The sequence below is a fragment of the Anas platyrhynchos genome, chromosome 20 (genome assembly GCF_047663525.1).
Source record: "Anas platyrhynchos isolate ZD024472 breed Pekin duck chromosome 20, IASCAAS_PekinDuck_T2T, whole genome shotgun sequence".
Taxonomy (NCBI): Eukaryota; Metazoa; Chordata; class Aves; order Anseriformes; family Anatidae; genus Anas; species Anas platyrhynchos.
In genome coordinates, this window is record NC_092606.1 from 6,213,123 (window position 1) to 6,237,541 (window position 24,419).

Consider the following 24,419-nt stretch of genomic DNA (forward strand, 5'->3'; position numbering starts at 1 on the left):
GCCGCAGCCACCGGGCGTTTTGGGGACGCTGGACACCGTGCTCTGCCCTCCCGGAGGGGTCTAGGGTGTTTTTTGGGGCAGAGCCCCCCCCATATGGTCCCAGTTAAGGGGTGGCATCATCCTGGCACCCGGCATGGCTCGCAAAGCCCCCTGGCAGCACCCAAAGGTGCTGGGTGCTCTGGGGGTGGGTTGGGGTCCGTCCTCCCCCCCCGTGGTGCTGCCGCTCGGCATCGCACCCGGCGGGCCCTTCTCGGGGGCTTCTTCGCCTTCTGTCGCCGCTCAAGGTCGATCCCATTAATTGCCGTGAATTATTTTGGCATTAATGGAGATGTCTTATGCACTTCCCCTATCAATGAGGCTTCCAGGATGAACGCGCTGGCCAATATTTCCTGGTGAAGGCAGGAAGGGAAAATATATGGCAGGGGAGCAGGAAGGGCCATGGGGGGGGGGGCTCAGGGGGGGTGGCAGAGGAAGGGAAATGTGGGGAGGGGGCACGGAAGCCATGTGGGGGGGTGATGGGGGCACATCTGGCCTGCTCTGTGTGTCTCCAGCCCCGTGCCACCGGGATGGGACGGGGGGGGAAGAATTGGGGTCCCCTGGGTGCAGCCTCAGCATCGCCCCCCTCTGCTGCTGGGGGGGCTGGGGGTGCCGGACCCCCTCCCTGCCCTCATTTTTGGTGGAAGCCCAACTCGGGGTGGTGCTGGGGGACCGGGGCTTGGACATCCCCACACCCCAGCTGATGGGGAAGGACCCCAAAACCCCCCCAAATGGCATCGGGGGGGTGGGAAGCAGCCAAGCCCAGCTGCCTCTCTCCACCCTGGGGTGCCAAATGTCCCCCCCCGGTGCTCTGCGCCCCCCACCCCTCTCCCCACGCCCTCATCCCCCATCCCGCAGCTTGCCCTATTCTTTTCTCCTATAGCAGGAGGGAAGGGAGGGCAGGGCAGTGCTGACCCCACAGCCCCCCCAGGCTGCACCCATGGGTGCTGGGTGAGGTGGGGGTGGGATGGAGACCGGCTGGGGGGCTGCTTGGGGAAGATGGGGGGGGGGGGGGTCGGGGAAAAAAGGGGGCTGCGTTGATGCGCTCTGCTCCCAGCTCCTCGCCCGAGGAGGGGGAGGAGGAAGAGGAGGAGGAGGAGGAGGAGGAGGAGGAGGAGGAGGAAGGCGCCTCCCCCTGCCGCCCTCCCCGCTCTGACCCCCCCCGGAGCCCGATGCGGCTCCGGCCGGGCGAGCGGCCACGGGAGCGCCCAGCAGCGGGGCCCCCCCCCCGGCACCGGGGGGTCCAGAGACGGGGGGGGTGGGGGGGGCCGAGGAGCAGAGCCCCCCCCCCATTGCCACCTCCTCCCGCCCCCCCTTTTCGCTTTTATTTACCGACAGCGGCGGGGCACCCCCCTCTTTAAACCGGGGGGGGGGCGGAGGAGGTGGGGACCCCCCCTCGTTGCCGGGTCCCCCCGCTTCCAGCCCTCACGGGGGGGCAGCGGCTGAGCCCCGGCCCCCCCCCCCCCCTCCAGGCTCCGCTCCCCCCAAACTTTGCCTTCGGATGCGGGGACTCCGCCGAGCTGCTCCTGATTAATTGCATCTGCCTCGGATTAATTATTCACCCTCCTGCTGCTTTTATTTTTTTTTTTTCCTGTTATCGTCGTTTTTTATTATTTTTTATTTTTATTTTTTTTTCCTCTTTCATTCCGATTTTTTTTTTTGGGGGGAAAAAGGCGCTTGGAGACGATATCAAGATTTTTTATTATTATTATTGTGCAGGGAGAGAGGTGGGGGGGGCCGGCGACTTGCTAGCCCTGCAGCATCATCCTTCATCGGCGCAGCTTTTATTCTATTATTTTATTTTTTTTATTCCTTAGGGGGGGGGGGGCACACGTGCTCTTCTCCCCCCCTGGATCCCGAGGAGGAGGAAGAGGAGGAGGAGGAGGAAGAGGAGGAGGGGGGGGGACCCACCCGGCTCGGCGCGCCCCCGCTCGCCCTGCAGGCACCGGGGGGGTTGCGGCAGGATTGGGGTGCTGTGCCCTGGGAGCTGGGGGGGCACCGAGCCCCCCTAACCCAAAACTGGTGTCCCCCCCCCCAAATTCCCCCGTTGGCTGCTGCCGCCGGCTCGCACGTGGTTGGATTTAGGGGATTTCTGCGGGTATCTATATATTATTATTTTTTTGGTGCCTGGCTTGGATTTTTATTTTATTTCACATTTTTTTTTGCCACGGGGGGGTGGGGTGGGCTCGGGGCCTGGCTGCTCCTGCCGCTGCCCCCCCCTTCCCACCCCCCCCTAACCCCACATTTCGCTATGGGGTCCCCAAAGAAGATGCCCCCGGGGCTGGCCGCCCTGCTCTGCTGCCTGCTGCTCCCCGGTAAGTGCCGTGGGGGGGGGGGGGGACACGGGACGGGAACCTGCTTTGTGTCCCTGGGGGGGCTCCCCCAAACCCTGCCTCTCTCTGCCTTAAAACCCCCCCGCAGCCGCTGCCTCCCCTCTCCCTCTGCGCCCCCCCCCCCCAAGATGAAATGGGTGAAGATCGGAGTTTTTTGCTGCTTTAATCAAATGACAGCTTCACGGGGCTGTCTGCTCGGGTGGGGAGAAAGGGGTCGCCCCCCCCTTTTATCCCCCAACCCCCCCCTTTTTCCCCAAAGCCCCCCCTGCCCCGGCCCCCCCAACGCTTTCTCCTCCTCGTGGGCATCGCTTTGGGTTGGGGTGCGGCGATGGGGGCACAGCCTCTCCCCCTGCTTCTTCCTCACCCCTTTCCCCACCCTAAAAAAAATAAGGATTTGGGGTCGGGGGGGTCCCAGCCGGTGCTGCTGCCCCCTCCCAGCCTGAGGCCTGGGCAGGGGGGGCCCCGCTGCCTGCGCTCACTTTCCCTGAGTTGCATTTCAATCGCTGCTGTCACCCTGCCCGCGACATCCCAGCCCTGGGGATGGTGGCACCTGCTGCAGGGGGCTTTTTTTTTTGAGGGGGGGGGCTTTTTTGGGGTAAAAGCGACCCCTGCCAATGCACCTTCCGAAGCGCCTTTCCCCGGTGGTTGCGCAGAAAGCGGGGGGCTGCTGGTGTCTGGGGGTGCCGTGTGTACCCCTCGTCCAGCTGGGGGTTTTGGGGTGCCCCCAGGGGTTGGGGCTGTGCTGCTGGAGCCGAGGGGGGGGTCTCAGGACCACATCCCAGCACCCCATGGATGAGGAGCTTGGGGGGGGGCTTGGGCAGGGCTCCCGAGCATCTGCAGCCCCCCGAGGCTCTCGGAGGAGCTTGGGGAGAGCTGTTTACCCCCAGCAGAAAAATAATAATAATTAAAAAAAAATACATGATATATAAAAAGGGGGGGTGCTGAGAGCGCTGCAGGGGGCAGCCAGGGTTTATTTTTCCCCTGACCCCCCCCCGGCTCCCCCCAGAGCAGCAGGAGCAGGGATGCTCCCGGTGCAGCACCCGCAGCACGGCGCTGCCTCGCTGGGCACCGCAACTTCACCCAGGGGCTGGGGGTGCTGGGACCCCCCTGTGTCCCCCCCCCAAAGGGACCCCAGGAGCGGGTGCAGACCCACGGTGCTTCCCCAGGCACTGGCTTTTTTGGGACCAACAGGTAACAGGGTTGGCAGCCAGCGGGGGAAACGTGCTCGTCCTCCTTCCCTCCTTCCTTCCTTCCTTCCCTGCCTTGATTTTGCCTTTAGGATCTGCGGGGGGCTGGCTCGGCGTTTCCCCGTGGGGGGGGGGAAAAAACCACGGCAGGCGTCTGCCAGCCCCACTGGGGGATAAATGCTCGGAGACATCGGGGGAAATCTCCCGGCTTCGCCAGGGTTTTGGGGCATGGGGCTGGATGCGGCCCCTGCTTCCCCAGCCCCTCCTGGGGGGGTTTATTTGGAGCCCCCCCCATAGCTAGGAGCAGGCAGCGGGGTGGGTCAGGCTTTGGGTTTATGGCAGGGCAGGGTTTGAGCCCCTGGGCTGGGGGATGCGATGGGTTGGGGGGTCCCCAGCAGGAGGAGGGGTGCCTGGTGCTGTGGTGGGGGGGCCGGAGCCGGGCTGGTGGCTGGGAGTGCTGGGGCTGGCATGGGGCTGCTGGCACTATGGGATCCCCCAGAACCCACTCCCCACTCTCCATCCCTCCTGCCCACCCGGCCCCACCCAGCCCGTTAAGGGATGGGGCGGATTTCCCAGCCCCAGCACCCCAAAATCAGACCCCCCCCCCCATGCACCGGTGGGTGAGGGTGGCCCCAAGGGCCACCGGGGGACCCTTGCGAGACGCCTGCCATGGGTTTGGGGATGGTTTTGGGATGTGAGTTGTCCTCACCAGCCCCTTTGGCCTTTTCTGGACAGCTGAAGGTCTCGGAGGGAGCCACAAAAAGCGGCCAAAAGCTCCAAATTTCCTCGGCCTTCCTTAGGAATCGCTCCGGCTGCCTGCTGGGCTCAGCCCCTGGTTACGCGGCGCCCTTTTCTGCCACCCGAGGATGCTTTTTTCCCGTTTCCTTTTTAATTTCTTTCTATTTCTTTTTAATATCGACCCTCGGCGGCAGCTTCACCCCGCTTTGTGCTTCTCTGCGGCTCCGGGAGCCCCCCGGGAGCCCCCACTTGGCTGCGGCCCCGCACCAGCTGCTGGCAGAGAGGGGATTTTGGCATCCCCAAACCCCCGGGCTGGGGTGGCCCCGGGGCTGTGCGAGGGTTTTCCAGAGGGACGGAGCTCGGGTGCTGGGCACGGCGGAGCTGCAGAGCTGGAAGAGCCCTTTTGGGATGTGGTACAGTGGGGGTTCACCCATCGGTTTGTTTGGGTGGGTTTGGGGTCAGCCCCTGCGTCCTCTCCCTGCTGCTCGCTGAGGCTCGGCCCCGCTGCCTGCCTCAGTTTCCCCTCTCCTGGAGATGGAGATGTGGGGTTATTCGGTGTCCCCGTGCAAGGCAGGCCTGGCTTTCCAGCTGGCGTAGTGCCGCTTGGTTGCTCTCCTGAGGAGTGTGGGATAAAAATAAAGGGGGACCCCACAGCCGTGCCGTGGAGGGGCACTAACCGGAGCGAAGGGGTCCCCACACGGTGCTGCTGTCACCTCTGGGGCCACCAGGGCTGGCTCCCCCATGCCTCCACCCCACTGGGGATGGGGCTGGGACCATATCCCTCTCCCTACATCTCCCCCCCTTAATTCCCAGTGGGACCGAGCCCCGTGTGTAGGACTGAGGGTGTAGGATCACCAGGGGAGCTCCAGCCAGCGCACCCCAACCCCAACGGGGTGCGGATCACCTCCCGGCCCCATTTCGGCTCCGAGCATCCCCTGCCTTGGGGATTTTTCAGGCCAGCAGGTGGAGATGTGCCATAACTCGCTGCCGGAATGGGGAAAACGCACCCGGCGTTTGCTCATTTACCGGGTCCCGGGTGCGAGGCTGGGGCTCAGGGGCTCAGCACCCCGAGCAGATGGGGGCCGGCAGCACCTCGCCCTCCTGGTGGGGCACAGGGCAGGATGAGGCCCCCAAACCGGGCTGAACCAGGCAGGAAGGGGTCACACGAGGGCACCCCGGAGCCAAAATTCTGTCTTCCAGCTCCAGGGTGCCCTTAGGTGACCCCAGCTCTTCCCTGCTGCCTTTTCTTCCCCTCGGGTTCCTAATGGGGTTTAGACCCCATTAGGGGTGGGGTTGCTGCCCGCTGGTTCAGCAGCCCAGCAACAAGTTGCTCCTTTTCAGGTTTGTCCCTGGGTGCTCGGAGAGGTGCCTCGAAACCCTCAGCTGGGGCTGTGTGTGCAGGATGAGCAGGAGCCAGCACAAAAATTGCCCCAGAATTTTGGGACCAGGCTCCCCCTGCTGCACCACCCAGGGAAACTGAGGCAGGGCACCGGGTAGACGAAACCCCACAGCGGGACGTTGCACAGCGATGCTGCTTAATTCACCCCACCGTGGCCAGCTGCTGTGGTCCCTCCTTTCTAAATCTGTTTCCTAAAAAAAAAAAAAAAATAAAAAAAGGGAAGGAAAGGAAAAAAACAACCCAGCCCCAGTGGAGCATCCTCGGACGTTGTGCGGGCGCAGCCACCCGCCTGTCCCCATCCATCCCATGGCTTCTGGCGGTAGGGAGGAGGCAGGAAAAAAAAAATCCTGGGAAAAGCAGGGATTTAAAGGGCAGAGGAAGGGGTTCTTGCATGCTGTTACCCAATTTTTGGCTCTTTGCAGCCCAAAAGGGGTGGCTGGAGGAATCGGTGCGTTCCCCTCCCGTGCGGCGCTCGTCGCCGAGCGAGCATCCCATCCATCTGGAAAAGGTCACTCTGGCTAATCTAATCAGTGTCTTTTATTATTAAATACGGGGCTCTGCTAACGAGCTGCCCCCCCGGGAGGGAGGAGGGGGCTCCGTGGTGCCGGGGCTGTGCTGCCTTTGGGGTGGGTTTTGCTCGCGGGGAGGTTGTGGGATGGCGGTGAGGGGACCGGTGCGTAACGGGGCAGGTCCTGGTGCTCCTTGCCGTCGGTAGAGGTGCTCTGAGCTCAGGGTTTCCACTCAATTTGGGAGGAATTGGCTTGTGCAATATTTGCCATCACAGATTTTTCAATAGCTCTGCTGAAAGCCCGGGGTCTCGGGTGCTTTGTGTTCCAGCCCTGCAAGGGTTACGGGGGCAGCTTGTGCTCTCCTTGCGGGGCTGACAAAAGTTGTTCTGCTTTTGGGGCTTTCCCTCTGCTCTCGGGGTGTTTTGTGTCAATGCCGGACCCCATCCTGGCTCCTTCACGGCTCATTTTGTGCCTCTTGCTGCATCCTGCTCCGGCTCAGCACTGCCCTGCACAGGGGAGAATGAATCGGCGCCGCATCAGCCCAAAACGTGTCCCTTGGCACAACGGGGGGGGGGACAGAGATGGGACAGGGGCTGTGAGCAGGACAGGTGGCTTTAGGGGGCTCACTGCCACCCCACACCGATGCTGTCTCAATCCTGGGCTCAGCAGCTGCTGGGTTTATCCACGGCACCCCCCCGCTGTGCTGCGTTTTGGAGCCCCGGGGGTGTTCCCGTGGACATTCACGCTCGGGCAATTCCTCGTCCTTTTTATTTTTCCTTTTTTTTTTTTTTTTTTTTCCTCACCTTTTAATTCATTTCTTCATTTTTCTTCCTCCTCCGCAAAGGCCCTCTCCTCCCCGGCCCCTGGCCTGTCCCCTGACGTGATTTGTGGAAATTGCTCTAAAGTAGCTGCCGCGTAAAAGCCTCGCCTGCTCCGGGAATTTATGGCAGGCTGCGCCTGAGCGCGGCACATCCCATTTAGCCCGTATTTATTTATTCCTTTAGGTTCCTTCTCCCCCCTCCCTTCCCTTTTAATAATTTCCTGGGGGAAACGCAGGGCTCAGCACTGCAGCCTGGGGTGCCCGGCGTGGGTTTTTCCAGCATTTTTTGGGGGGAGTTGCTTCTCCCCAGGGGGTGCTGGGCTGTCACCCAGGGGTGCTGCTGTTGCCCAGGGGGTTGCTGCACCCCAGCAGCCGCCACCATGCTCTTGTTGGGGGCTGGTGGTTGGAAGAGGTGTCCCCAGGTGGGATCTGGGAGGAGGATTTCTATGGATGCCCCCAGACACAGACATCCCTCTCCTTTTCCTCTGGGACCTAAAGGAAGGGAGAGTCGTCAGCACAACCCTGTATTAGACAGCGGAGAATCCACCCTGAGCAGCAATACTGCCCCTAGTGAGTCTCCATCCTCTTTTCCCAACCTCCACCCACCCAATACCAACCCCGGGCTGCTTTTGGGAAGCCCCAACCCCACCAACCTCCCAGGACGAGCACCGGGGTCCCTCTCGCCGTGGTGCCTCCCGGTCCCACCGCCGCCGTGGGGCAGCACCGGGGGCTGTGGGTGGCCCGGGGGCTTCACGGCCCCCCCGTCACAGCATCCCCTCGGCCGTCTCACCGCCGTGAGCCGGGGGGAGGTGCCGGTACATTTGTAACAATTATTCACTTAATTGAGTTCCAATTAGCCAGGGCTGGAGATGGAGGCTCGCACCGCGTCGGCGGGCGCGGGGAGCTTGTTGTCTTTCATGTCGCCGAAAACAATTTCCAAGGCTCCGGCTGATGGGAAGCGTTTCCAGGCTTCCCACGAGGGCCGGGTTTCCCGATTCGGCTTGGGTTGTGCTGCGGGGGGGTTCCCCAGGCTGCATCGAGGCACAGAGCACCGGGGGGGGCTCCCCCTGCCATGCCCAAAGCTCCCCGTGCCGGGGATGCGCCCAGGTTTGGCACCACTGGGGATGAAGGTTTGAGTTTTGGGTGGAGGTGGAGACCTCCATTCCCCTTTTTTATAGGGTTTTATGCTGTTTGGGGGTCAGCCCCAAATTGGATGGGAGGTATAAGGTGGTGGGGGTCAGTGCCCGGGGGTGGGTTTGGACATGGGGAGGTGGGTGTGAGCCTGACCCCTGCCCAGGTCCCCCTTTGGCTGGAGCATCCCGGTGTTGGGACACCCAGATCTGGGGCAGCCCCGGTGTGTGGTGCTTGTGTCCCCAATTTGCAGTTGACCCTAATGGCCGTGGGGGTGAAGTATGGACCCGGGGGGGCTCATGCTGTAAGTTTTGGGGCTCCAAATCTTTAACTGTGATGCTTGGGGGCAGCGGGGTGGTTTCACGCTGCCTTGAAACGAAGTCACAGCTGGGACATCTGCGGGTGGCTTCATGGTGGGAGCACCCCGGGAGGCTCGGTGGGGTGCTGGAGATGAAGGCTGTGCCCTGGGGGCTGCCCTTTTTGGGGTCTCAGGGCGCATCCCACTCCTCTTTGACCACTGCTTAAACCCTGGAGCCTTTTTGTCCCCGAGGGTCACCAGGGAGTGCCGGAACTCCTCCGGAGAAGCACCAGCAGAGTGCAGCCTGCCCTGAGTGGGGGAGCTGGGGCACAGCCCCCACCTCCCTCCCCCAGTCTTTATTTTCCTGTGTTTTTCTCTCTGTTTTTCTCTCTGTTTTTCCCCCGCTAAGTGGGGATATACGTGCTGGGAGCCCCCTGCTGCAGCCCGGGGGATAAGCCGGGATCAGGATCCCCCCCCGGAGCGTGCCTAAAGCGATCCCTATGGCAGACAGCTGGAGCTGGGGCTAAGCCGGAGCTCAGCGCTGGGTATCGGTGCTGGGCGAGAGGAGGAGGAGGAGGAGGAGGAGGAGGCTCTTCAGCCTCAGGGCAGTGGGGATGGAGCTGGGTTTGAGGCACACTCCCCATGAGCCCCATTTGCTGGGGATTTGGGGTGAGAATGAAGGCAAGCAAGCCATAACCCCCCGCTAGCCATAACCACGGCGGGTCTGTCTGTCCGACCCCAAGCAGGGAGGACAGAGCGGGGTCACCCCTTGGGGATGGGATTATTTCACTGCCAGAGACCCCCAGAAGCATCAACCCCCTTGGCTGGGGGGGTCTCCTGACTGTAGGGCGGTGGGGTGGGTGCTGCCACGTCCCACGCCGCTGTCCCCATGTGCCCTCGTGGCCATCCCCGGGTCCATCTGGCTGCGGCGACGTGGGGCGCATCTGGCCGGGCAGATGTGGCTGCTGGGGGGGTCACTGCGTGTTCCCACCTCCCTCTCTGCCCCCTCTCTCCCCGCCGTGGGTCAGAGCCCACCCTGGAGAGGGAGGGTGCGGGTCCCATCCTGCTGTGGTGCTGGGCAGGGGGGGGATTTTAACCAAAGAAGGGGGGGGGTCTGGGCAGCCCCCAGGCTGGTTGGGTGCAGAAATCTGCTTTTTGCTCGTGGTGCTGAGCCGTGAGGGTGGAAGGACCATATGGTCCCCTCTGCGCCAGCCTAAGAAACCCGGCAATGCGGGTCAGGCGCCGCAAATCCCGTTAACCGGCAGCCGGGGCTTAACCCTTGTGTCCCCCCAAACCCCAAAGGAGGTGGGGGTGCCAAAGCTGCTGCCCCCCCAGGGGCTGGCACAGCCCAGGGTCTCCTGAGCTGTAGGGTTTTCCTTCCTTCCACCCTTCTCTCCATCAGTTCTCCTTTCTGCTGCCCCAAATCCTTCTCTGCTGCCACCCCACGGCACGGGGCTGGGCTCGGTGCGTGGTGCTGGGCTCTGTGTGTGGTGCCAGGGCTCGGTGCCACCCCAATTGTCCCCCTCAGCATCACCTGATGGTGCCCCTCGGTGCTGCCAGGAGCAGGTCTTTGGGTGGATTTCTGTGCGAAATGATCTAATCCTTCCCCAAACACCGTATTTTTTTTAAGGAACAAAAATGACAATGAACAAAATTTGCACTGTTTCAGTGATTCAGTGTTTAACTTGAGCTTTTTTTTTTTTTTTCCCTGGCTTCCAGTGCCTCGTTTGCTCTCGTGGGTATTTCATCCAACGTAGCTCTGACTTGGGGATTGTTTCTCAGCTCCGCTTTCCAGCGAATAATCTCATGCCTTGGAAAAAAAAAACAATCCCTCGTGTTGAAACTCCTGGGAAAACACCAGGAATGGCAGGAGCAGCCCTAGCTGCGTGGCCCAGGACCGTGCCACAACCAGGGCGGTGGCCTCACCGGCAGTGCCACTGGGTCCCCAGCACCTGCCTGGCCCTGGGGACAAGCAGCAGCTGTGGATGCCATCGGTACCCGTATCGAGCGCTAATCCTTTTAGGAGCCTTCCTAAGCCTTTTATGCCCCAAAACCCCACTGCAGTGAGGTCCTGGGTGGGTTACGGGGTCTCGACTCGGCCCCAAGCCTGTATCTCCATGGGTCTGGCCACAGCGATGCTCCAGCTGGAGAAAAACCTGCTCCCATCCATCTGGAAGCATAAAATAAAAGGAAAGGGTGAGAGTTTTGGGGCAGCCCCCCCGGCACGCTTCCCTCCCCCAGTGGAAGCACCCAGGCAGGTGCCGTGGCAGGGGCTGAGCCGTCACATCAGCTCCTCTCGCCGCCCGTAATTTGGGTGCTGGCGGCTGCTGGGGCCGCTGGGGAGCGGCTGCAATCAGCGCCGGGCTGCGTGGCGGGGAGATGTGACGGGGGGGGGCCCCCGGGTGTCCTGGGAATTGCTGGCAGCCGCGGATGTGAAGACCTTGAGATGTCTTCCAGGCTCCTGCAGGAGCGGCCGGGTGTGCTGGGGATGGGTTCAGCTGGGAGATTCTCCTCCTGCTTCCACCCAGCCCAACGAGTGGGGCACCGGGGCCAATTTGCCCCAGGTCACTTGGGAGGGTTGGTGGCAGTGGGCCAGGCGTGTCCCCACGTGGTGTGACCTTCTCGGCTCCCTCCTGGTCCCCCACAAGCCACCAGCATCGTTGTCACTTTGCACTGGGCCGTGTCCATGGCTGGTACAATCGGGGCTCACCAGCTGGACCTGCTGCTTGGTTAATGCTGGAGGAGCTCAGCGCCCTTTGCGCCGTGCACCTGGGGGCTTGGCTGGGAGCTGGGGCTGCTTTGGGGGATGAGGAATTTGGGGCTAGTTTGGGGGAAGAGTTTGGGGCTGGTTTGTGGGATGAGTTCATGGCACGTGTCCCTGTTTGCCGGACACCCCATCCCGTGCCAAGGGTGGGTTGGTGGGAGGCTGGAGCCCCCCCACCATTAATCATAGCCACCCCTGAGGTGCTGTGGGGTGCTCAGCAGGAAAAAAACCCATCCTGACTCCCCCTTTTGAGATGCCTGGGGGCTGCAGCACCGCCTTGTCCTCGCCATGGGGGCTCCGGGGGGCGATGCCGTGCACTAACCCCATCTCTCCATCCTCTTCGCAGCCCACGCCAAGGGTCCAGCCCCCAGCCCTGAGCCCGCCGAGCCCCCCGGCGCCGTGATGCTGCCGGTGAGCTACCGCCTGTCCAACACCCGCCTGGCTTTCTTCCTCAAGGAGGTGGGGGCCAGCCCCCCGGGCAACGGCAGCGCCCCGCTGCAGCGCTCCGAGCCCTTCGTCGTCTTCCAGACCAAGGAGCTGCCGGTGCTCAACGTCACCCTGGGACCCTTCAGCACGGGGTTGGTGCTGCCCAAAGAGCACCTGCAGCCCTCCAGCACCCTGGAGGTCCCCGACCGCCTGACGGTCAACTGGAAAGTGCGCGCCTTCATCATCCAGCCCCGCCTGGTGGCCAGCCAGCCCGTGGTCCAAGTGCTCTTCTACGTGGCCGGCCGGGATTGGGACGACTTCGACGTGACCGACCGGCTGCCCTGCGTGCGGCTCCACGCTTTCCGTGACGCCCGCGAGATCAAGAGCTCGTGCCGGCTGCGGGGCAGCCTGGCCACCTGCCTGGTGCAGGCGGAGCTGCCCCGTGCCTGGTTCGGCCCCGGTGCCGTGCCCCTGGGCAGGAGGAAGAGCCCCGAGAGCGTGGAGGTGCCGGGGGAGAGCCAGCAAGCTGAGCTCTACTACACCCTGCACGCCCCCGACGGGGCCGGCCAGTGCCTTGGGGACACCTTATCGGCATCGTCCCCTCGCCGGGGGGGTGCCGGGGGGGCCAGGACCGAGGGTCCCACGCAGCACCCGCTGCTGCGCATCGGCAGCGTCAGCCTCCTGCAGGCGCCCCCCGCGCAGCCCATGCAGGAGCACCGGCTGGATGGCAACGTCTTCATCCGGCTGCCCGACAAGCCGCTGAAGCCCGGCGAGGTGCTGAGCATCCTCCTCTACCTGATGGCCAACTCCACGGTGGAGCATTTCACCCTCAGGTAGGGGCCCGACCCCGGGATCGGCCCCAAAAGCGGTGCCGTTTTGTAAGGGAGGGTTGGTTCGGGTTGGGGTGGGGTGGAGGAAGGGGATGGGGAGGGTGCTTATGGGGTTTTGAAGCGTTTTGGGGTTTTGCAATATTGGGTTCACAGCGTTGCTGCTGTGGTGTGGTGCTCCCCGTTGTTCTGGGGTTGGGGCTGTGACAGCAGCAGTGGGATTTGCTCGCTGACACCTTGGGGATGAGGTGCAACCTGGCTGTGGGGTCAGCAGGGGCTCTCCATGTGCCCCCCTTATCCCAGAGCTGGGGCAGGAGGTGCTGAGCACCCCAGGATGGGGAGGTGCTTGGGGGCATCCTTAGGGACGAGGGGGTGCGATGGGGACAGGCTCAGCCCTCCGCTATCAGGGCTGCTGGCTGATGATCCCTATATCTAAAACTGTCCCCGTGGCAGGGCAGAGCTGGCGCTTCTTGGAAGGAAAATTGAAGCGTGGGGGGCACGCGGGGCAGCTGTTCCTAAATCTCATCTGTGGGAGTTGGTAGTGAACAGCAGCGAGCCCCTGGCACAGGGGACACAGTGCTTGAGGCTCTCCTGTCCCTCACCTTGGGGCCAGGAGCCCAAATTCCTGCCGGAGGGGTGATGTGGGGGCAGCACCCCACGGCAAAGAGGGGCTGGGGTGGGCGCATCCCCACCATGACGCCTCCACCGCGGGTGATGTTTCCGAGCGCCAGGGGGAATTTGGGGTGCAAAATCCCCCTGCAGCCCCAGCAGGGCAGCAGGGGGGGGTCGGATCCAGCCCTGAGTGTGGCTCCCCGCAGGGTGAAGGCCAAGAAAGGGGTCAACCTGCTCAGCACCAAGTCGAGGAGCGTGCAGTGGCTGGTGAGCTCGGAGCTGCTGACGGGCGGCAAGCACTCCACCGCCACCGTCGACGTGGCCAGGGCGGAGGGCGCTGGGCCCAGGTAAGGGACCCTAAAATCCCCCCCCCCCAACCCCAGGGCAGCACCCGAGGGGGGTGATTTGGGGAAATCTGTGGGTTTTGGTCCAGAGCTGGTCTTCGCCTGGTTGGCAGCGGTGCCCCGTGGGTGCTGGGGGGGGGTCAAGCGATGCGCTCCGAGGTCATCGGGGTGATTTTGCAGCTGCATCCCCGTCTGAGCTGGTAGCACCCGGTTGTTTCGGGAGCTGGTGGGTGCTTATAGGGGATTTTGAGGCTGAGTTGTGAAGCCGCGGTGGATCCTGCCGTTTTGGTGGAAATATTTTAATTTTTGTAAAAGTTTTGACACCACGGGAGGCCAGCTCCTTGCTGGGTGTCCTGATCCCCGCTGAGAGTCCCTCTGGGGAGGAAGGGGAGCGCTCCCCGGGCACGGTCCCCTCTGGTCCTTTAGGTCACATCTCCATCACCTGGTGTCTTTGGGGTCAGGGAGGCAAAAGTGTCCAGGAGCTGGGTTAGAGCGAGCTGATGCTCTCGGGCCATGCTGGAAAATGCCAAAAACAACCAGAGCAGAGGGACGTCGGAGCCCACAGTTGACATCGGGGTGTCCCCATGGCCACCATGGCACGTCCCCATGGCCACCAGCTGCCTTGTCCCCTGCTCGGACACCCTGTGCCCACCCCGGTGCCACCCCGGAGCCAGGCGCAGGCTGGTGGGGGGGGCACCCAGCTCCCCTCCCTTTCCCCTGCCCCCTCCCTGCCTCTGCCGCCGACTCAAATCAGCCTTGAAAGGTTAGAGACGGGAGATGAATTTAAAGTGATTACAATCACCTTTTAGACAAACAACTCGATCAAATATTAACGTAATGGAAATGATGAATGACTCAACGCCGCGGCGCCCTCCGGGCCCGGCGAGCACGAGCGGTTTGCCTCGGGGGTGGCGAGGATCGGAGGGGACCCTGGAACTTTGGGGTGATTTGGGTGATTTGGGGCCAATTTGGGTTGTTTTACGCCCCAGCAGCTGCCCCCGGAGTCGTGCCCCAGATCTGGGCAGCCAGAATGGAGCCCAGGAGGTGAGGACAGAGCCTGTGTGGCCATTTGCTGTCCCCTCATCCATGTTCCCGTCCCATGGTTAGTGATGCTGGTCAGGTCCAGCACAGAGTGTTGATATAGCACCCAGGGGAGCTGGCTAAGGCTTTTCTCCCACTGGGAATAAGCAGAAAAAAATCAAATTCTCTTCCATTTGTGTGGGTTTCCCTCGGAGCAGCCCCCTGGCTGTGTGTGGGCTGAGCACCGTGGTGGTGACCACCCCCGAAGGGACCCTCTGGAGATGCATGGGACCACCCAGTGCCGGTCCCCCGGGGCACCCAGCTCACTGTATCCTCCCTCCTGCCCCCCGCCAGGGATGGGGAAACCTCCTCTGAGGTCATGCAGCTGGATTTCGAGATGGAGAACTTCACCAGCCAGTCGGTGACGCGCCGCATCATGTGGCACATCGACTACTGGGGCCGCAACCCCCCGCCCGACCTGGAGAAGGTGGTGACGGAGCTGACGGTCATCCAGAGGGACATTCGGGCCATCGTGCCCCTGGCCATGGTGAGCAGGGTGTGATGTTCCTCCAGCCCTCCTGCTTAGCTCCTCTGGTTTGGTGTTGGGGATGGTTTGGTGTCCCCCGAGGGATCTGTGCGCAGGGATGGGTGGCGATGTGTTCCCCTGTGCTCCTGGCTCTCCCACCAGCCCACCTGCCCCAAATCCCACCCCTGCAGCACCTATCCGCCCATAAATCCCACCCCAGCTCTTCCCCAGGGCTGCTGTAGGAGGGGGACCAGGCAGGATCTGGCCCTGGGGTTTGGTGCAGGACAGCGAGCCGCCCTGTTACAGGACGGTCCCCTTTGCGCCCCGTCCCCAGGACACGGAGATCATCAACACGGCCATCCTGACGGGCCGCACCGTGGCCATCCCCGTCAAGGTCATCGCCATCGAGCTGAGCGGCATCATCGTGGACGTCTCGGCCATGGTGGAGTGCAAGTCCAACAATGAAGACATCATCAAGGTGGGTGCGGGCGGTGAGGGATAACCCCACAAAGGAGCACACGTTGAGCCTCTCCCGGGGTTTCAGTCCCCGTGTGTCTCTCCCTGGCCCTATGGGGTGAAGGACGGGGCCTTTTGTCACCACAGGAGGCCACGGGTTGCTCTGGTGCCGCAGACAGCAGCAATAACTAAGGGTTATCGCGGCACTTAGTGCCCCGAGGTAAAATATTGTCCCCTGGCAGTGCAAGCCGCACGTTTCCATCAGCAACTTCACCTGCACCACCAGGCGATGTTCATCTCCTGGGGCCGGGGTCTGGTCCTGGAGAGGCAGGAGGGGGCCAAGGAGGGGGCCAAGGAGTGGATTGGGGACGATGGGGGACAGCGGGAGGGATGGGGAGAGGAGCGAGATGGGCGGCGGGGGAGAGGGGCTGGGCTGTGGGCGCAGAGCATGGCGACAGCCCCCTGCTCCCCCCAGCTGACGAGGCAGCCTCCGTCCTCGAATCCAGCTACGGCTGTGCATTTTCCATCGCCGTAGCCATTCATCCTTGTACATTTTTCTATCACTGTACGTATCCATCTCTCCGCCCGCCTGCATTATTCTATCCCCATACTCATCCATCCGTCCATCCGTCCCCCCCAGACACCTCCCCTTCTCCCAGCGGGGCAGGGGGTGATGGGCAGAGCCCTGGCCAGGCTGGGACCTGCTCTCTTCTGGGGTCCCCTGGGAGCCAGCAGCCCCGCGGGCAGGTGACAGCCGGTGTCACCGACTGTTTACCCAAGTTCTCGAACAAAACCCCTATCCGTGCGATTTACCGTGCTGGCTCTAATTTATGGAGACCGGTCCTCCGCAGCGTGATAAAACACTGGAGCAATAATACACTTCAGGATGGACTCCAAGACACTTAAACTGTTTAATGTGCTGTCTTTCCACTCGTAAATCTATTTACACGCTGTCCCCAGACCTGGGGGGGAGCAGACACATGCACGCGAGCGGGGATGAATAATGCATGGAGCAGCCCTCCAGCCCCGCTCGCTCGCCATCCGGAGCCCCGCGCAATTTCTTGCTGAGTTATTTTGTGTTTGTGCTAGGGATTCGTTTCCGAGGGAGCTCTCGCTTCCCTGCTGAGATTGGGGAGTATGATTACGGTGCCAGGGCTATAAACCTGTTACATAAATCAAAGCTTACATGGTGGGATCCGCTATCTGTTACTGTAAATAATTTAGCGTCGGGGAGGAGCGGGGAAGGGATGCTTCTCCCCAGGCAGCGTGGCTCGCTGGGGGGTTGATCTTGCGTGGAGGGGAAATGTTGTGGACCTGGTGGACGTGGCAGTGAAGGTGCCACCCCTGAAGGCTGGTGGGTGAGAGCTGTCACCCTGACCCCTGCATGCGGTGACACAGGGAAAATCCCCGCGCTCTGCCCGGAGAGAAGGAGCTGCCATCCAAGGCGGCATGGAAATAATCCTCAGCCGTGGGGAAAACACGTGCCGAGGGATGTGCAAGGAGAGGAGATGCCACCTCTGCCTCTGAGCCTTCCTTAGGAGCCCACCACCCACCCCTGCTTGAAGACCCTCCAGGAGCAAGTCACCTCATCGGGGCTGCAGCCCCGGGGACGCGGCCACCCCCAGGGACCCTGGCTGGCCCCCTCTTCCTGCTCCCGAGGGCCTTGGAGGTGAATTATCCCCTTTATCCCATGCTTGAGGCCATGCAGAAGTGGAGCCAGTGGCGTTTTGGCTCGGAGCCCAGGCAGACCTCAGCCTCTCGCTTCCCGACGCCTTGCTGCAAATCCGGGAAGTCTCTCCCAACAAGCGTGCGCTTCATTTAGAAGCTAATCTGCAGTCACTCCATCATCAGGACAGGCCCGATGTGCCGGTACTTTTTGTTGTTGAATCCCCCCCGGTCCCCAACCAACTGAACAGCAAGTGGCCCCCAGAACGAGGTGCTGGGGGGGATTTATTAGGGAAGGCAACGCGAGCAGCAGCCCATCATATTTATTGTGATAAATGGCACAATATCTAGTGCTGGAGGATTCACCCAAGAGCTCATCTTTATTCAAACGCTGCCCTGCCAGAGCTGAGATTGTCTTTTCAGGCAGGCTGAGCTGGTACAAGAGCAAACCCTCCTGCATGGCCCTTCCCTCCTGCTGGCCACAGAGCGGGCGCTTCCCCAGGAGCTCCAGGTGCAGCATCCCCCACCATCCCCAGGGACCACGGGGCTGGGAAACACAAAGCTCCTGCAGCTGGATGGATGTACACACCCAGGATATGGTGGGCAGGGATGCAGGGATGCTTCCTCCTGTGCTGGCAGCCAGCGTGCAGCATGGACTCAGTCCCTTATCAGCCATCAGAGAATCCACGTGGGAGAGCAGCTTGGTGGAATTTGGGTTTTCTGCACTGTTGAGGTGCTCAGTGCCACTGAGAAAGAATGACTGAGCTGCTGGCTGAGCAGAGATTTTTATTATTTTTTTTTTTCCAGCTGCAAACAATTTGGGTGCAATTCCCAGTGTTTTGGGGGCAGAGCTGGGTGCAGGGAATGCTGCAGACGCGAGGTGGGAGCCCCCAGCCCCGCTGCCCCCAGCCCTTGCTGGGCAGGGGATGGTGCTGTTGACTCCGCTGCCCTGAGCAGAAGCACCGGCGATGCTTTAGTGGCATCCTCTTAGCTCCTTAATTGGCTTGGATTGGTCGGTAATAAGTGGCCCCCGCAGGATGTGTTTGTTTTATAGCAAATTTAACTAATGGCATTTGCATAAATGGGAATTAAAAGAGGAAAAGAGAGAGAGGAGATGAATGCAAGGATTCGGATGGACTCTGGGAAGTGCGCTCTGGTGTGAGCAGGAGGGACGGGGACGGGGATGGAGATGGGGACAGGGATGGGGACATCCCCTTGGTGCCTTGGGCTCACACATGGTAGAAGGGCACGATTCGGTGTGTGGCCAAAGGTGCTGAAGCACCAAAAGAAGGTGCCTGGGGGAGCTGGATAGGATGGAAACGTGTGTTATGGATGTGGTGTTTGCGGCTCCATTCCTCTGAGCAAGGACCTTGGGGAGGAAAGAGCCTCCCTGCTCACTGGGCTGCCTTTAACCAGCTACGTGCACGGCGTAATTCTGCTCCTCTGAGGTGTCCCAGCCTCCTGCCAGGCTCTCTGGAGTTTCTAGGAGCATTACAACCCCCTGACCTCCCCTCTCCCCAGGTCTCCAGCAGCTGTGACTACGTCTTCGTCAGCGGGAAGGAGTCGCGGGGCTCCATGAGCGCCCGGGTCACCTTCACCTACGAGCACCTCTCGGCCCCGCTGGAGATGACGGTGTGGGTGCCCAAGCTGCCGCTGCACATCGAGCTCTCGGACACCCGGCTGAGCCAAGTGAAGGGCTGGAGGGTGCCCATCCTGCCGGACAGGAGGTGGGTGCTGGGGGGGGGCTGTGTGTGGGGCACCCCAGGGTGAGGGAGGCAGCAAGGTGCTGGAGGAGGTCCTCAGAAGGACCCCAAGATGTGTCCAGGGAGAGGATGGAGAGGACAAGGTGAAGGTGGCAGGGGGCTAATGACCGCGTTCAGCTGGTTAATGAGGGGGTATCAAAAATGACGGAGCCAGACTCTTCTCAGAGGACCCTAGAGACAAAGTGAGAGGTCAGGGACGCAGGATGAGTGTTGGAAAACAAAGAGGAAAATTTCACAGTGAGCGTGGTCAAACATGGGAAGTGGTGAGAAGCATCCATCCGTGACATTCATATTCCCCTGGGTGAGGCTGGGAGCAGCCAAGCTCCGAAGTTAATCCTGCTTTGGGGTCTAGAGACCTCCAGGTGTCCATCCCAACCTGAGATCCCTCGTCCTCTCAGCTGCTTAGGGGGCAGAGACCATGGTTGGCACGTTCTTCTGAAACGCTCACAGATAGCAGGCACCTTTTTGGCCAGGAGGCTTTACCCCGCATCCCCCCTCGTTTCTCCCTGCCCTGCCACCCCTCTCCTGTCCCCATCCCGCAGGTCGGTGCGGGACAGCGAGCACGAGGAGGACGAGGAGGAGAGGAAGCAGAGCCGGGGCTGTGCCCTGCAGTACCAGCACGCCACGCTGCAGGTCTTCACCCAGTTCCACACCACGGCGGCGGAGGGCACGGGGCAGGTGGTCACCATGCTGGGGCCCGACTGGCTGGTGGAGGTGACCGACCTGGTCAGTGACTTCATGCGCGTGGATGACCCACGGGTGGCCCACCTGGTGGACAGCTTCACGCTGGCGGGGAGGGAGCCGGGCACCACGCTCTTCAAGGTACCCCCCAGGCCTCCTTTCCACCCTTCCATCACCGTGGCTTTGGGTGGTGGGGTGGTGACGGTCCCCTCGTCCCCCAAAGGTGGTGTCCCCGCTGGTGGAGGCGGTGCTGGGCGAGACGCTGGTGACGGTGGCGGAGGAGAAGGTCAGCATCACGGACCTGAAGGCCCAGGTGGTCTCCAGCCTCTTGCTGTCCCTGCACCCCAGCCCTGGTAACAGCCACACCATCATCGCCCGGACGGCCGCCCAGCAGACCCTCAGCTTCTTCAAGCAGGTGAGGCTTGGGGGGGGTGGGATTTGGGGTGGAGTGGGGGCTTAACCTGTAAAAACCCTTTCCCAAATCCTGATTGTGGTCATCCCGAACACCTGCTGTCCTCCAGATACCCCCAATGACCCCAAAGCAGCCCAGAAACCTTCCTGTGGACCCATGAGACCACCCTGCCCACCCTTGGCTTGGGGATGGGGCACAACCATGGGGACAAAGGGGCCTGGGAGAAATCCTATAAAGTTCCCAGCTTGTAGCCTCTGGGGCTGGGGTTGGGGTGAGCCTGGTTTTCTGGAGGTGCTGCCTGTCTGGTGGCCTCCAGCCTCCGAACCTTGAAGCTCCTCAGGCTGCCCCCTGGGCCTCTCCTCCATGCCAAGGACCAGGGAATGGTGGGGAAGGGGCTGAGCACCTGAACCACCCGACAGCAGGCTGGGGGCAGCCAGAAAGCTGCCCGCACCTTGTCCCAAACCTCCGGCAGGTCCTCGGTAAGAGGAGATGTTCAGAGGCCCCATCCTGCTTCAGCAAGTATGGGGAGAATTGAGGGGAGAACGGTCAAAAGAGAAAAATGAGGAGATGGTGGGAAGGAGAAGGCTGGTTCAATAGGTGGAGGGGTGAAGGATTACGTGGGGGATGGATGAGAAGGAGGAGGGATGGACGGATGGATGGAAGGCTGAGAGGGTGCAGGTGGGACTGGCATCGTGCTGGGCAACCGGTGCCTGTGTTGGTCCTGCAGGAAGCGCTCCTGAGCCTGTGGATTTCCTACAGCGACGGCACCACGGCCCCGCTCTCCCTCTACGACCCCAAGGACTACAACCTGGTGGTGAGCAGCCTGGACGAGAAGGTGGTCTCGGTGACCCAGGACCGGGCTTTCCCCTTGGTGGTGGCGGAGAGCGAGGGCTCCGGGGAGCTGCTGCGGGCCGAGCTGGTCATCTGCGAGAGCTGCCAGAAGACCAAGCGCAAGAGCGTGCTCTTCACGGCCCTGGCCAGCGTGCGGGTCCATTTCGGCTCCGAGGAGGACCCGACCTACGACTACGACCACGTCCCCAGCAAGCCGGGGCTGGCGGAGCCGGGGGCGAGCACCACCCTGCGGGCAGAGGTGGAGAGGAAAGCGGAGCCGAGCGAGGACAGTCGGATGTCCAGCGCGTCTCACCCCACCGAGGACTTCCCCACCATCCCCACCGGCTTCGTGCAGGTGACCAGGGGGCTGACGGACCTGGAGATAGGCATGTACGCCCTGCTGGGCGTCTTCTGTTTGGCCATCTTGGTCTTCCTCATCAACTGCATTGTCTTTGTGCTGAAATACCGGCACAAACGCATCCCGCCCGAAGGCCAGACCAACATGGACCATTCCCACCACTGGGTCTTCTTGGGCAACGGGCAGCCCTTGCGGGCTCACAATGACCTCTCCCCCCAGCCCGAGAGCCCCGGGAACCCCTTGGAAAACGTCCAGACCTGCTGCCACGCGGACCACCACAGCAGCGGGAGCTCGCAGACCAGCGTGCAGAGCCAGGTCCACGGCCGCGGGGACGGTTCCTCGGGGGGCTCCACGCGGGACCAGAGCGAGGACCCCCTCAACTCGCCCACCTCCAAGCGGAAGCGGGTGAAGTTCACCACCTTCGCCACGCTGCCCACCGACGAGCTGGCCTACAACTCCATCCCCATCGCCGATGAGGAGGACTTGGAGTGGGTCTGCCAGGACATGGGGCTGCAAGACCCCGAAGAGCTTCACAACTACATCCGCAGAATCAAAGAGATCGCTTAACGCAGGGGCAGAGGGGACGGGGCGGGAGGGAGGGGGCTGCCACGCCGTGCCACGCCACGCCACGTCACGCCACGCCACGCCGGCCGCTTCCCGGGGCCGGAGACCCAACTCGGGCTCTCTGGCGTGTTCCCGTTCGCACATCTCACATCCTCCTCACCCCGTCCGGAGGCACCCCCGGGGGCCTTTTTCTTTTCTTGCCCTTTCCCGGCTGGTTGTCCCCAGGGGAGGCAAGGAGCACACGCACAGCCACCGAGCCTGCTGGTGAGCGGGGAGGGGGGCACGAGGGAGGCGAGCTGGGGGTTGGAGATGGGTGAGGTCAAAACCTGAGCACGTGCGCGATGGCAAACAGGGCAGGACGATGCTGCGGGTCCTGTGGGGCAGAGGATGGAAGAGTGGAGATATCCCGGCCCCCTCCCAGGAGCTGAGGAGGCAGGTGGCGGGTGGGGGTCCCCAAAGGCACCCCCACCATACCCGGGGGGTCGCACAACCCCCTTTGCTGCACCTGGTTGCACAATTTCAGAGGTGAGTGCTGGTACAAGGATTCACCGTCCTATGGCTGTTGGGGTGTGGGGTGCACAGCCTGCCCCCCCCCCACCCCGAGCCCGCTGTCTGCTCCATGTGGGATGGTGACATTAATGTTTGGCATCCCTCGGGGACCACGTGCCTCTGCCCCAGGGCTGCTGGTTTCTGGCCTCCCAACACTGGGATGTGGTTGGGAGACGCTGCAGGGGCTTCCCACCACCCACCTCGGTGCCAGCCCGGTGGGGACACCATGCCCAGTCCCAGCCCAGTTCCCCCAGTCCCAGCCCAGCAGGGATGCCCGCAGCCAGGCTCAGCCTCCGTGGTGCCTTCTGACTGCCATAACCTCCCCCGTCACCCCATCCCCAGCCCCAAAGGCACCCCCATCATGGAGCATCCTCAGCCAGGCTGACCCCGTGGGGACCACCGGGTACCAGGGCCGGTGGGTTGGGGGTCCCGAGCATCATCTGGTGGAGGGGGCAGGTGGCGGCTGGCAGCGGATTATTTCTGGATCGGAAGTTACCCACCACTGTGTCTATTTTTTTTTCTTAAATAAAAGACTAGAAAAAGAAAAAAAAAAAACAACACAAACAACCCACAATGAAATGGAAAGCCAAAACCAAAAGGCGCTGCAGCGCTGTGATGGCTGCAGCTCTGCTGCAGTGCCCTGTCCTACGTCGGGGCTGGTTTGGGGTCACCCCAGCCAGGTGGGTTCTGCTGGGGGGGAAAAGGGCACACACAGCACTGTCGTCCCCCCTCTGCACCTCAAACCCATGGCAGAACCACTGCTGGCACTCTAGGGGCATCGCTTGGCTTTGATGCCTATTGGAGCACCAAGCACTTTGGGGACAAATGCTGTGGATTTGGGGCTCTCCTGTCCCCAACCCTCCCTACCTCAGCAGCCTGATCAAAGAGGGGATGATGGCACAGCCCCATCTCACCAGTCCCCGTGCCTCAGTTTCCCTGGCAGGACAGCAGCAGCCTGGGGCAGCGTCTTGAAAGTCTCTTTAAGGCGTTTATCTTTTTTTGGGGTTATGGAAATTTCTCCCCCGAGCGGCCTTAAAACTTTCCCGATAGCTCTGTGCTGGTTTTATATCCACATATCCATATATATATATGTGAGGGAATTGAGATGTGCTCAAAGACCAGGTGGGTGATGCAGTTATGTTTTACTGTGCCCTCTTATCTAAAGGACACAGGTCTGGCTGTGCGAGCCGCCGATCTGATAGCGCTTCGGAGCAGTAAAATTAATACAGCCCAATTCCCCGCCTGGAGCCACCAAACCTCCTCGTTAAATTAACATATATGAATATTTGTTAAAAAAAAAAAAAAAGGAAAAAAGGAAGGAAGGAGAAAAGGAGCGGGGAGAGGTAAGAAAAGTGCATAATAACTTTTTATAATGGTAATAAGCTGCAGCGGTGCCTGGCTCCTGCTCTGTGAGCGCAACCTGGGCTTGTGGCAGTCAGGAGGGGAGGACAGGGTTTGGCCCCCGTTGCAGCAATCCCCATGAGCTGCTCGCCTGCTGCCTCCTCCCGACAGTGGCATTTTGTCACCTCCGCACAGGGTTTTGCCCCTGCCCGTGTCACCTCTGCCCCCCCTGCACCGGTGGGGGTGGCGCGGTGATGTGGCGAGGACACCGGTGCCGGACCCGGTGGCAGACGTGCTCAGGGCATCTGGATGAAGACAGCGAAACCTTCTAGATACCTACAGCTATTTCTTGCTACGTAAATATGTATATATTTAGAAGTACAGACATATATATATGCATACACAAGGTGTGTATGGACATATATCACTATATATATATAAAGCTATATATATATAGCTCTGTGTGCATTCCTGGTACCGATGCCAAGGACTTTGCTCGGGTGCATGGATGCACCTACACAATATGTGTACCCCTATGACCCAACACCTGGTCCCATTACTGGGATTTTATTTTATTTTATTTTTTTTTACACAGGCTGCAAAAGGGAGGGGGGCTGGGGGGCTCCCACCACCCCCGGACCACCCTCGTGGGGGCTGGTGGCACCCACTGGGGGAAGCCACCCACAGCCGGTCCCAAACCAGCACTTTCCCCGCTTGCTACTCCGCGTACCGTGAATAAAGCAAGCAAACAGCCCTCCAGTGGCCAAATCCCAGGGAAGAAAAAGGGAAGAGTGGAAAAGAATTAAAAAAGAAACCTCTATTCCAGCTC

General features: G+C 61.5%; 1 protein-coding gene across 2 annotated transcripts; it reads left to right on the forward strand.

Annotated features, from left to right (window-relative positions):
- The first annotated feature begins 1,184 nt into the window (after positions 1 to 1,184).
- On the forward strand, positions 1,185 to 22,852 carry TMEM132E (transmembrane protein 132E). 2 transcript variants are annotated; one of them, XM_038165903.2, is made up of 9 exons: positions 1,185 to 2,351; positions 11,562 to 12,474; positions 13,287 to 13,427; positions 14,799 to 14,991; positions 15,305 to 15,448; positions 18,613 to 18,818; positions 19,397 to 19,676; positions 19,759 to 19,950; positions 20,675 to 22,852. In XM_038165903.2, the coding sequence occupies exons 1-9, from the start codon at positions 2,288 to 2,290 to the stop codon at positions 21,701 to 21,703; spliced, it is 3,162 nt and encodes a 1,053-aa protein (XP_038021831.1). In that variant the 5' UTR covers positions 1,185 to 2,287; the 3' UTR covers positions 21,704 to 22,852. The 2 variants fall into 2 exon arrangements, with proteins under 2 accessions (XP_038021831.1, XP_038021832.1); XM_038165904.2 differs by having other exon boundaries at positions 1,623 to 2,351; positions 20,707 to 21,487.
- Positions 22,853 to 24,419: the final 1,567 nt, after the last annotated feature.

Excerpts from the sequence above, each read along its gene's own strand:
- TMEM132E (XM_038165903.2), top strand. The coding sequence starts at position 2,288 with ATGGGGTCCCCAAAGAAGATGCCCCCGGGGCTGGCCGCCCTGCTCTGC. Across the intron at positions 14,992-15,304 it reads CCATCGTGCCCCTGGCCATG|GACACGGAGATCATCAACAC; the intron begins GTGAGCAGGGTG and ends CCCCGTCCCCAG. Across the intron at positions 19,677-19,758 it reads CGGGCACCACGCTCTTCAAG|GTGGTGTCCCCGCTGGTGGA; the intron begins GTACCCCCCAGG and ends CGTCCCCCAAAG.